Raw genomic sequence first — 12,521 nt, 5'->3', positions numbered from 1 at the left:
TCATGGTTATCCTCCCCAGTTCATAGTTCTGTGTGGCAACTTTCCGCATGTGTTGAAGTTCACACTCTGGAGGCCAGCCTCCTATCCTACACTTGTGCATGGTGCTTCCCTTCCTCATGTTCTGCTTGCTTCTGCTGCAGGATCTTAGCTCTTGTTTGCTCCTTCTGAAGTGCTGATGTCTCCTCCTAATCATGTAGTATGCTGCATTTGGCAGTGTTTTGACTTATGTTTTGATTCTTCTACCCTTTCTATGGTGTTCTCTTCAACTCTTGCATTTGATGAATTTGTCACTGATTGTAGGGAGCACTTTAGAAGAAGCAACTCAGGGGCACTTGACCACTGAGCCCCATCCCCAGCCCTATTTTGTATTATTATTTAGAGACAGGGTCTCACTGAGTTGCTTAGTACCTCACCATTGCTGAGGCTGGCTTTGAACTTGTGATCCTCCTGCCTTAGCCTCCTGAACCGCTGGGATTCAGGCATGTGCCACTGCGCTTGGCTTAATAATACTTTTTTAATAAAGTTTTTCTTTGTGCCAGTCTCTGTGCTAAATGCTTTCTATCATTACATGTTTATTCTTCATAGCCCCATGAATGAGCACTGCTGTTATTCCTGTCTTTTAGATGTGGAAATGGAGACTTTGAGAGAGATTAAATTACTTGCCTTTTGTTTCACAGCAAGTAAGTGATAGAACCCAGTCCATTGAGCCCAGTCCCTTCACTACTCTGCGTAGTGGAAAGAGGAGAGGGATGCAGTAAAAGCAGGAGATGATGGGTGGCACGAGTGCCCATTAGAGTCTAGTTTTCCAGGACTCAGTGATCCCTCAAGGCTCTTTGGCTTAGTGGAGAGCGCACTGACCTGAGAGGAGTTTCAGTCCTGGCTTCTTGATCAACTTAGGCTTTTTTTTTAATAAACAAACCACTTTTTCTCTCTGAGCTTGAATGGGAGGGTTGGTCCTTCAAGTGGTTATTCTATGATCGATGAAGTAGAGGGGTGAGGTATTGGCATCTCTGTTTTCCAGGTCTTTTGACCTCTGTCACTTACCTTCTGTCTCCTCAAATCCATCCCCCAGTGGCCAGCGGAGGACTTCCCCTCTCAGATGGCTTCCTCGGTTCAGTCCATAGGGAACTTGTACTTTCCTACACTGTATGGCAGTGCCTGGTAGGTTTTTATGTGACTGTGTCACATACTCTCAACTAACTCCTTCTAGATGTAACTCCTTCTAGAATGGGGATTGTCAGCTATACTTCTTATTCTTTATACTATTTAAATCATTACTGATACTGAAAAATATTTTATGATTTGCCAAATGGATTGGTGATCCTTTTTCTCTGTGCTGCCTTGCTTCACTGTGAATGGCATTTCATTGTGGCATGTGCCAGAGGGTATCATGCCTGTTGTGCACAGAGACTGATTAAAATTCCTATTTGATTTTCTCGGACTTAGGAAAATCAGGACAATATCAGTATCTACTATTGATTTTTCTCCTTATTTTATCACACTGTGACATGTATATTGAAGATTTAAATAATAACAAAAAAGTCTCAGTATTACCAATCGTGTATTTTTTCCAGCATTTTAAGAGGAGATATATAAGGCCTTTCTTGGTTCCAGAGGCTTCAAACTATATGAAAACTTAAACTAGTACTTGTGAAGGCATGAGGAAATGATAATGTAATAAACCACATGATGATGATATTGAGAGACTCCAGGTCATTGTGAAGTGAGCAGTGTTTCCCAAAGTGTGTTCTTTGGAACATTGATCCTGCAAGATACTCCATATGATCATTAGTGGGAAATTCTGCATATCATATTCTTTTATTGAAGGGTGTAATGTTTACTCATATATGAAAGGATTTGATAAGCATTTCAGTATAAAGACATGCTAAAATACACTTATCATAGTTTTTTTTCATGCAACTCCAAGTAACAGCCTCCTATTAATACTTTTCATGTTTTGGCAAATACTGAAGAGTGACGTGAGTTTTGGATGATTTCTCCTAGGAACTTTCTTAAAGGAAATGGAGCTTAAGCTGGTTCTAAACAAATGTGGAAGAGAAGGGGATTGTTTTGGCTGAGTAAAAAGGCAGGGCTAGCTCAGAGGGCCTTGACCACAAGCTGAGGATTTTTATTTTTTATGGTGGGAAAACAGCTTTGGTGGATTCTTAGTGAGGTAATATGAAGGAAGAGGCCTGTGAGACAGGTTCATCTGTGGAGAGAGCTAGGGAGAAGGACAGGGAACCAGGCTGGTTAATCTAGAGTGGTTGGAAACGATACTTGGGGGATGGTGGGGGATCACTTTTGTTAGCATTCTCTGAGTCACTCTCTTCTAATGATGCTTCCTTTTGCATTCTTCCTCAGGAAGCCCTGAGTATTGCCAAATTGCAAGTGGAAATGGGAGCCCAGGTGCTGGATATCAACATGGATGATGGCATGCTAGATGGTCCGAGTGCAATGACTAGATTTTGCAACTTGATCGCTTCTGAGCCCGACATTGCCAAGGTTGTGCAAAGTTTGTATTTGAGGGGTTTTGGCTGACTCAGTGTGTCATTCACTTAGCTTTGTCAGTTGTCCCCTTGATCTGTCTACTCATGATCTGCTTTTCTATTTTCCCACATTTAAAGCACAGTGGTTTCTGGTTGTCAGCTTTCTTTCTTTTTTTTTGGTATCAGGGATTGAACTCAGGGCACTTAATCTTTGAGCCACATCCCTCGGCCCTTTTTGTATTTTATTTAGAGACAGTGTCTCAGTGAGTTGCTTGGTGCCTTGCTAAGTTGCTAAAACTGGCTTTGAACTCATAATCCTCCTGCCTCAGCATCCCATTTGATTGTCAACTTTCTTGACTAACTGTAACCTTTTTGACACAAACCAGATTTTTTTTTTTCTTTACTGTACCTGGGATTGAACCCAGGGATGCTTTATCATTGAGCCACATCTCCAGCCCTTTTTATTTTTTTATTCTGAGACAAGGTCTCACTAAGTTCCTTAAGGCCTTGCTCAGTTGCTTCGGCTGGCCTTGAACTTGTGATCTTCCTGCCTCAGCTGCCTGAACTGCTAGAATTGTAAGCTTGCACCACCATGTCCAGCATAAGCCAGATTTTGGAGAGAGATATGGCTTTAGCTTGGCTATTTCCTAGGCTTCTGGGATTGGTCTTGAGAACTGATGAGTATTAGATTTCTGGGCGAACCTAGGACCCACTTTCTGAATCTTGGAAGGATGTCCCCACCCATTCCTGCCACATCACTTGTTCCTTGCTTGCCATGGGCAGTGGAGTTCAATAAGTGCTCCTTATCAGGAAGAGACCTTGTTAGGCTTATCAGATTAAAACAAAAGTATAAAAGTAGTTAATCAAGGGATTATGTCAGCCTTTACACTTGTTCTTTAAAAGGTTAAAATTAAGATCTACATGATGATTCACACCTGTAATCCAGCCCATGAGGCAGGAGGGTTGTAGTTTCAAGGCCAGCTTCAGCAAATTAGCAAGGCCCTAAACAACTTAGTGAGACCCTGTCGCAAAATCAGAAATAAAATGGGCTGGGGATTTAACTCAGTGGTAAAGCTCCTTTGGGTTAAACTTCCAGTACCCCCCTTTCCAAAAAAAAAGTGAGTGTTAATTTTAGCATCAGTCTTTTAAAAAACTTTAGAGGGGTTCTAAAAACTAAAAATCTTACCTAATTTCTCTGCTATTAAGTCTGTGATGAGAAGTGATTTTTGAAGTTATTTTGTAAAAGAAACCTTCTGGTGCTTTTGTTTTGTTTTGATTTGTTTTTTGGTGCTGGGAATTTAGTCCAGAACTCAACCACAGAGCTATACCCCTATTTACTTCCTGGTGCTTTTAGAGTTGTGTGTTTTGGGCATGCCTGTAATCCCAGTGACTTGGGAGGCTGGGGCTGGAGGATCCTAAGTTCAAGGTCAGCCTCAGCAACTTGTAGGATCCTGTATCAAAATAAAAAGTATTGGGGGATGTGGCTCATTGGTGAAGAATCCTTGGGGTTAATTCCCAGTACCAAAAAAAGAAAAGGAAAAAAAATTTCAGGTTGGACTGTTGTGATTTTTTTTTTTTTACTTCAGCAAATGCTTAGGTTATAAGTCTTGTGGCAAGTATTGAATTATAATCTTTATTTATTTATTTATTTATTTTAATTTTTTATTGTTGGTTGTTCAAAACATTACAAATTTCTTGACATATCATATTCCACACTTTGATTCAAGTGGGTTATGAACTCCCACCTTCACCCCATACACAGATTGCAGAATCACATGAGTTACACATCCATTGATTTACATATTGCCATACTAGTGTCTGTTGTGCTCCGCTGCCTTTCCCATCCTCCACCATCCCTCCTCCCCACCTCTCCCCTCCCCTCCCCTCCTCTCTCTCTACCCCCTCCACTGTATAACCCTGGGGGTCTCCTTCCATTTCCATGCAATTTCCCTTCTCTCTCCCTTTCCCTCCCACCTCTCATCCCTGTTAAATGTTAATCTTCTTCTCATGCTCTTCGTCCCTACTCTGTTCTTAGTTACTCTCCTTATATCAAAGAAGACATTTGGCATTTGTTTTTTAGGGATTGGCTAGCTTCACTTAGCATAATCTGCTCTAATGCCATCCATTTCCCTGCAAAATTCTATGATTTTGTCATTTTTTAATGCAGAGTAATACTCCATTGTGTATAAATGCCACATTTTTTTAATCCATTCGTCTATTGAAGGGCATCTAGGTTGGTTCCACAGTCTTGCTATTGTGAATTGTGCTGCTATGAACATCGATGTAGCAATGTCCCTGTAGCATGCTCTTTTTAGGTCTTTAGGGAATAGACCAAGAAGGGGAATAGCTGGGTCAAATGGTGGCTCCATTCCCAGCTTTCCAAGAAATCTCCATACTGCTTTCCAAATTGGCTGCACCAATGTGCAGTCCCACCAGCAATGTACAAGTGTACCCTTTTCCCCACATCCTCACCAGCACTTGTTGTTGTTTGACTTCATAATGGCTGCCAATCTTACTGGAGTGAGATGGTATCTTAGGGTGGTTTTGATTTGCATTTCTCTGACAGCTAGAGATGGTGAGCATTTTTTCATGTACTTGTTGATTGATTGTATGTCCTCCTCTGAGAAGTGTCTGTTCAGGTCCTTGGCCCATTTGTTGATTGGGTTGTTTGTTTTCTTATTGTCTAATTTTTTGAGTTCTTTGTATACTCTGGATATTAGGGCTCTATCTGAAGTGTGAGGAGTAAAGATTTGTTCCCAGGGTGTAGGCTCCCTATTTACCTCTCTTATTGTTTCTTTTGCTGAGAAAAAACTTTTTAGTTTGAGTAAGTCCCATTTGTTGATTCTAGTTATTAACTTTTGTGCTATGGGTGTCCTATTGAGGAATTTGGAGCCCGACCCCACCGTATGTAGATTGTAGCCAACTTTTTCTTCTATCAGACGGCGTGTCTCTGATTTGATATCAAGCTCCTTGATCCATTTTGAATTCACTTTTGTGCATGGCGAGAGAAAGGGATTCAGTTTCATTTTGTTGCATATGGATTTCCAGTTTTCCCAGCACCATTTGTTGAAGATGCTATCCTTCCTCCATTGCATGCTTTTAGCCCCTTTATCAAATATAAGATAGTTGTAGTTTTGTGGATTGGTTTCTGTGTCCTCTATTCTGTACCATTGGTCCACCCGCCTGTTTTGGTACCAGTACCATGCTGTTTTTGTTACTATTGCTCTGTAGTATAGTTTGAAGTCTGGTATCGCTATACCGCCTGATTCACACTTCCTGCTTAGCATTGTTTTTGCTATTCTGGGTCTTTTATTTTTCCATATGAATTTCATGATTGCTTTCTCTATTTCTACAAGAAATGCCGTTGGGATTTTGATTGGCATTGCATTAAACCTATAGAGAACTTTTGGTAATATCGCCATGTTGATGATGTTAGTTCTGCCTATCCATGAACAGGGTATATTTTTCCATCTTCTAAGATCTTCTTCTATTTCTCTCTTTAGGGTTCTGTAGTTTTCATTGTATAAGTCTTTCACCTCTTTTGTTAGGTTGATTCCCAAGTATTTTATTTTTTTTGAAGATATTTTGAATGGAGTGGTTGTCCTCATTTCCATTTCAGAGGATTTGTCGCTGATATACAGGAATGCCTTTGATTTATGCGTGTTGATTTTATATCCTGCCACTTTGCTGAATTCATTTATTAGCTCTAATAGTTTCTTTGTAGAGCCTTTTGGGTGTGCTAGGTATAGAATCATGTCACCTGCAAATAGTGATAATTTAAGTTCTTCTTTTCCTATTTTTATGCCTTTAATTTCTTTCGTCTGTCTAATTGCTCTGGCCAGTGTTTCGAGAACTATGTTGAACAGAAGTGGAGAGAGAGGGCATCCCTGTCTTGTTCCAGATTTTAGAGGGAATGCCTTCAATTTTTCTCCATTCAGAATAATGCTAGCCTGAGGCTTAGCATAAATTGCTTTTACAATATTGAGGTATGTTCCTGTTATCCCTAGTTTTTCTAGTTTTGAACATAAAGGGATGCTGTACTTTGTCGAATGCTTTTTCCGCATCTATCGAGATGATCATATGGTTCTTATTTTTAAGTCTATTGATGTGGTGAATAACATTTATTGATTTCCGTATATTGAACCAGCCTTGCATCCCAGGGATGAATCCTACTTGATCATGGTGCACAATGTTTTTGATATGTTTTTGTATCCAATTCGCCAGAATTTTATTGAGGATTTTTGCATCTAGGTTCATTAGAGATATTGGTCTGTAGTTTTCTTTCTTTGAAATGTCTTTGTCTGGTTTAGGTATCAGGGTGATGTTGGCCTCGTAGAATGAATTTGGAAGTTCTCCCTCTTTTTCTATTTCCTAAAGTAGCTTGAAAAGTATTGGTATTAGTTCTTCTTTAAAGGTTTTGTAAAACTCTGCTGTATACCCATCCGGTCCTGGGCTTTTCTTAGTTGGTAGTCTTTTGATGGTTTCTTCTATTTCCTCAATTGATATTGGTCTGTTTAGGTTTTCTATATCCTCCTGACTCAATCTGGGCAGATCATATGACTTAAGAAATTTATCGATGCCTTCACTATCTTCTAATTTATTGGAGTATAAGGATTCAATATAGTTTTTGATTATCTTCTGTATTTCTGAAGTGTCTGTTGTGATATTGCCTTTTTCATCCCGTATGCTCGTAATTTGAGTTCTCTCTCTTCTTCTCTTCGCTAGCATGGCTAAGGGTCTGTCGATTTTGTTTATTTTTTCAAAGAACCAACTTTTAGTTTTGTCAATTTTTTCAATTGTTTCTTTTGTTTCGATTTCATTAATTTCAGCTCTGATTTTCATTATTTCTTGCCTTCTACTTCTTTTGCTGTTGTTTTGCTCTTCTTTTTCAAGGATTTTGAGATGAAGTATGAGATCATTTATTTGTTGGTTTTTTCTTTTTTTAAGGAATGAACTCCAAGCAATGAATTTTCCTCTTAGAACTGCTTTCAATGTGTCCCATAGATTCCGATATGTTGTGTCTGTGTTTTCATTTATCTCTAAGAATTTTTTAATTTCCTCCTTGATGTCTTCTATAACCCATTGATCATTCAGTAACCTATTGTTCATTCTCCAAGTGATGCATGATTTTTCCTTCCTTCTTTTATCATTGATTTTCAGTTTCATTCCATTATGATCAGATAAGATGCATGGTAGTATCTCTACTCCTTTATATTGTCTAAGAGTTGCCCTGTGACATAATATATGATCTATTTTTGAGAAGAATGCATGTGCTGCTGAGAAAAAAGTGTAACTGCTTGATGTTGGGTGGTATATTCTATATATGTCAATTAAGTCTAGGTTATTAATTGTGTTATTGAGTTCTATAGTTTCCTTATTCAACTTTTGTTTGGAAGATCTGTCCAGTGGCGAGAGAGGTGTGTTGAAGTCTCCCATGATTATTGTATGGTGGTCTATTAGACTCTTGAACTTGAGAAGAGTTTGTTTGACGAACATAGCTGCACCATTGTTTGGGGCATAAATATTTATGATTGTTATGTCTTGTTGGTGTATGGTTCCCTTAAGCAGTATTTAGTGTCCCTCTTTATCCCTTTTGATTAACTTTGGCTTGAAATCTATTTTATTTGATATGAGTATGGACACTCCTGCTTGTTTCTGAAGTCCATATGAGTGATATGATTTTTCCCAACCTTTCACCTTCAGCGTATGTATGTCTTTTCCTAACAAATGCGTCTCCTGTAGGCAGCATATTGTTGGGTCTTGTTTTGTGATCCATTCTACTAGCCTGTGTCTCTTAATTGGTGAGTTTAAGCCATTAACATTTAGGGTTATTATTGAGATGTGGGTTGTTCTTCCAGCCATATTTGTTTATTTCTGTTACTAAACATGGTTTGTTTTCCTCTTTGATTATTTTCCCCCCCTTTACTGTCCTACCTCCCACTGTTGGTTTTCATTGTTATTTTCCATTTCCTCTTCCTGTAATGTTTTGGCGACGATGTTTTGGAGAGATGGTTTTCTAGCTGCGAATTCTTTAAACTTTTGTTTATCGTGGAAGGTTTTAATTTCATCTTCCATCCTGAAGCTTAATTTCGCTGGATACACAATTCTTGGTTGGAACCCATTTTCTTTCAGTGTTTGAAATATGTTATTCCAGGGTCTTCTAGTTTTCAGAGTCTGTGTTGAAAGATCAGCTGTTATCCTGATTGGCTTACCCCTAAATGTAATCTGCTTCCTTTCTCTTGTAGCTTTTAAAATTCTCTCCTTATTCTGTATGTTGGGCATCTTCATTATAATGTGTCTAGGTGTGGATCTCTTATGATTTTGCACATTCGGCGTCCTGTAGGCTTCTAGGATTTGGGATTCTGTCTCATTCTTCAAGTCTGGGAAGTTTTCTCGTATTATTTTATTGAATAGACTGCTCATTCCTTTGGTTTGGAGCTCTGTACCTTCCTGTATCCCAATGACTCTTAAGTTTGGTCTCTTAATGTTATCCCATATTTCTTGGATGTTCTGCTCATGGTTTCTTAACAGTCTTGCTGAGCTGTCTATGTTCTTTTCCAGTTGAAATACTTTGTCTTCATTGTCTGATCTTCTATCTTCTAAGTGTTCTACTCTGCTGGTAGTATTCTCCGTTGAGTTTTTAAGTTGGTTTATTGCTTCCTGCATTTCTAGGATTTCTGTTTGTTTGTTTTTTATAACCTCTATCTCCCTGTATAGTTGATCCTTTGCTTCCTGGATTTGTTTGCATAATTCATTGTCGAAGTGATCTTTCATTGTCTGATTTTGCTGTCTAATGTCTTCCTTGATACTCCAGATCATCTGAAGCATGTATATCCTGAATTCTTTATCTGACATTCCATCTGCTGCAGCTGTTACCTCTTCTAAAGTTGCGTTGACCTTCATTGCTTGTGGTCCTTTCTTTCCTTGTCTTTTCATACTGCTTGCGTTTCTTTCCTGCAGGCGCGGGCGGCGGCTCTGCTCTCTCCTTATTCCAATTGGGGTGTAGTGACTACCACGCCGGCAGGTCACTGGGCCTGTTCTGGGCGCTGGCGGCGGCTCTGTTCTGCCTCTACTCCAATTGGGGTGACGAGTGTACCACGCCGGCAGGCCACTGGGCCTGATCCGCCGGTCGGTTGCAGGTTTGCCTACCCTGCAGGCGCGGGCGGCGGCTCTACTCTGCCCCTACTCCAAATGGGGTGACATGTCTGTCGTACCGGCAGGCCACTGGGCCTGTCTCGCTGGTCGGTTGCAGGTCTGCCCACCTTTCGGGCACGGGTGGTGGCTCTGCTCTGCCCCTACTCCAATTGGGGTGTCGTGACTACCCTGCCGGCAGGTCGCTGGGCCTGTTCCTGGCACGGGTGGCGACTCTGCTCTGCCCCTACTCCAATTAGGGTGATGTGTGTACCACGCCGGCAGGCTCCTGGGCCTGATCCTCCGGTCTGTTGCAGGTCTGCCTACCTTGCAGGCGCGGGCGGCGGCTCTGCCCTGCCCCTCCTACCACGCCTGCGGACCGCTGGGCCTGATCTGCAGGTTGGTCACAGGTCTGCTCACCCTGCGGCACCGGTGGCGGTTCCGCTCCGCCCCCACTCCTATTGGCGTCACCACACCGGCAGGGCCTGATCTGGGCGTGGGCGAAGGATCTGCTCTGCCCCTACTCCAGTTGGGGTGACGTGTGTACCACGCTGGCAGGCCGCTGGGCCTGACCCGCCATTCTGTCACAGGTCTGCTTACCTTACAAGCGCGGGCGGCGGCTCTGCCCTGCCCCTCCTACCACGCCCATGTACCACTGGGTCGCGGGTCTGCCCACCTTGCGGGCGTGGGTGGCAGCTCTGCTCCGCCCCCTCTCCAATTGGGGTCACGCGGTCACCACGCCTGCGAGCCGCTGGGCCTGCTCTGGGCGCTGGCGGCGGCCCGGCTCCTCCCCTCTGGCTCGACGACAAATCGAGAGAGAGACTCGGGTGTCTGTGCCTCACCCCCCCTACCAGGAGACCAACTGTTTCTGTCACTGCTGGTATTGATGAAGTTCTCTCCTCCGCCGCTTTCTGATGACATCAGATCTCTGCCATGTTGGTATCCTATGCGAATGGCAGCATTTCGTTCCACTTGCCGGGCAACCAAAGCAACGGGTGAGTCCTGACTGGCCCTCAGCAGGACCCGGACCGAGAAGCAGTTTCCGCGGGCTCTTAGCCCTGGGCCAGGGCAGTTCCGGGAGCCAGAACTCGGCCGCTCCGTGCTTGGTGTATGCTCTGATAAGAGCAGGCTCCAAGAAGCAGCCTCCGCAGGCTCCCCAGCCCTGGTCCAGGGTGGTTCCGGGAGCCGGAACTCGGCCGCCCCGCGCTCGGTGCTCGCTCCGATAAGAGCCGGCTCTAAGAAACACCCAGGCACTGAGCCCGAGCAATCTGTCTGCAAGCCGCAGGCGAATGGCAGCCTGAAATTACCTGTTCTATGGCTGAATGAGCTGCGGTCATTCGAAAACAGGGATGGTGACGTCAGCTTTCCAACATGGTGGCCGCTGGCCTCCTCTGTGGTCTGACCGGTGTGGAGAACCGAGATGGACCGCTTGCTTCCCCCGTCTCCAACCCAGAATTCAGCCCTGAGTACGGTGCTTGCACGGCTGGCAGAAACTGCAGCGCTGTATCCCTGCCTCGCTATCTCCTCGTTTCCCAGCGCGCGCTGCAGACTCTAGCCGCGGGGCGATTTGCTGAATAAGCAGTGTTACCCTCCGTGCGACAAACCTCTCGCGTTTGAGTCCCCGTAGCCGATCCTCGTGCAATGGAAATCCTTCCTCCAGGTTCCGGAGCACCCCACTATTGCTGGAAATTCCTAACAAGATAGCCTTTAGCCGTCCTGACTTGTCATACTCCCACACAGTGAAGCAGCACACGGGGGCAATGCACTCCCCTCGCCGCCATCCGAATTATAATCTTTAATTTGTATATTAAAACTTCTACTAAAGAACTGGATGTTATACTGGGCACAGTGGTGCTCACCTATAATCCCAGCAACTCAGAAGTCTGAGGCAGAAGGATTACAAGTTCAAGGCTCGCCTCAGCAACTTAGTGAGGCTCTCTTAATATAAAAAAAAGGCTGGGGATGTAGTTTGGTGCCCCTGGGTTCATTCCTCAATACCAAAAGTAAATAAATAAAAATAAAACCTAAAAAATGAGTTGGGCACCATAGCACCTGTTTATAATCCAGTAACTCTGGCTGAGGCAGGAGTGTCAAGTTTTGTGTCCATCCCTGGCAATTTAGTGAGACCCTATGTCAAATAATAAAAACTTTGGGATGTAGTTCAGTGGTAGAGTACCCCTAGGGTTTTACTCCCAGTACCACAAAAAAAAAAAAAAAAATCCAAAACAAAAAGCAAAAACAAAAACTCCTTACTAGGCTGAGTGAGGTGGCACACACCTGTAATCCCAGCGGTTTGAGACAGGAGCATCACAAGTTCAGAACTAGCTTTAGCAACTTAATAAGGCCCTAAGCAACTCAGTGAGACCCTGTCTCTAAATAAAATACAAAATAGGACTGGGATGTGGCTCAGTGGTTGAGGGGCCCTGAGATCAATCCCCAATACCCAAACAAACAACAAAAAAAAACCCTTACTAAAAAGTTTCGCCACTTTTCTGGGTTTAATAGACCTTTTGAGAATTTAAGGAGCAAAGAAACTCAGGGGCCTGTTGAAAGTCAGTCAGACTCAGGTGGAGCCAGTGGTTTATCTGCTTGCTAGTGGCAGGAAAGCTGGATGCCCTCAGGGTTCAGGCACCCTATGACCTGTGGTTGGCCCTGGTTTCCATAAGTGGGCTGTCTCGTCTGCTCTGGCTGGTCTGTGAATTATAATGATGACAGTGTCTTGTCAGCTGTGAAGGACTCTCATGACTTAAGAGACTGTTACTTAGTGCTCCAATCATTATAGTAATTTTTCTTTTTTCTTGTTTTTGACCTATTACTAAAATTTATTGGAGGGCAAGTTTTGGTCAGTTATAGTATAGCATAAAAGTGCTCTAGTAGCGTGTTTTCACCAGTAGGGTCGGGACA

General features: G+C 43.0%; 1 protein-coding gene across 6 annotated transcripts in view; it reads left to right on the top strand.

Annotated features, from left to right (window-relative positions):
- The window catches only part of Mtr (5-methyltetrahydrofolate-homocysteine methyltransferase), a 100,217-nt gene that overhangs the window by 42,640 nt on the left and 45,056 nt on the right, over positions 1–12,521 (top strand). For 5 of the 6 annotated variants that reach the window (XM_046432000.2, XM_046432001.2, XM_046432002.2 and 2 more), the window contains one exon: positions 2,362–2,502. In XM_046432000.2, the coding sequence (XP_046287956.1) occupies positions 2,362–2,502 (141 nt within the window). Of the gene's footprint in view, positions 1–1,072; positions 1,162–2,361; positions 2,503–12,521 lie in introns of all 6 variants that reach the window. The other variant, XM_046432003.2, reaches the window with a different exon arrangement.

This window comes from Marmota monax, unplaced genomic scaffold (genome assembly GCF_021218885.2).
Source record: "Marmota monax isolate L192 unplaced genomic scaffold, Marmota_monax_Labrador192_F-V1.1 WCK01_AAM20220418_F8-fsc00071, whole genome shotgun sequence".
Taxonomy (NCBI): Eukaryota; Metazoa; Chordata; class Mammalia; order Rodentia; family Sciuridae; genus Marmota; species Marmota monax.
Note: the sequence above shows the minus strand (reverse complement) of the source record. Positions and strands in the feature narration are given on the sequence as shown.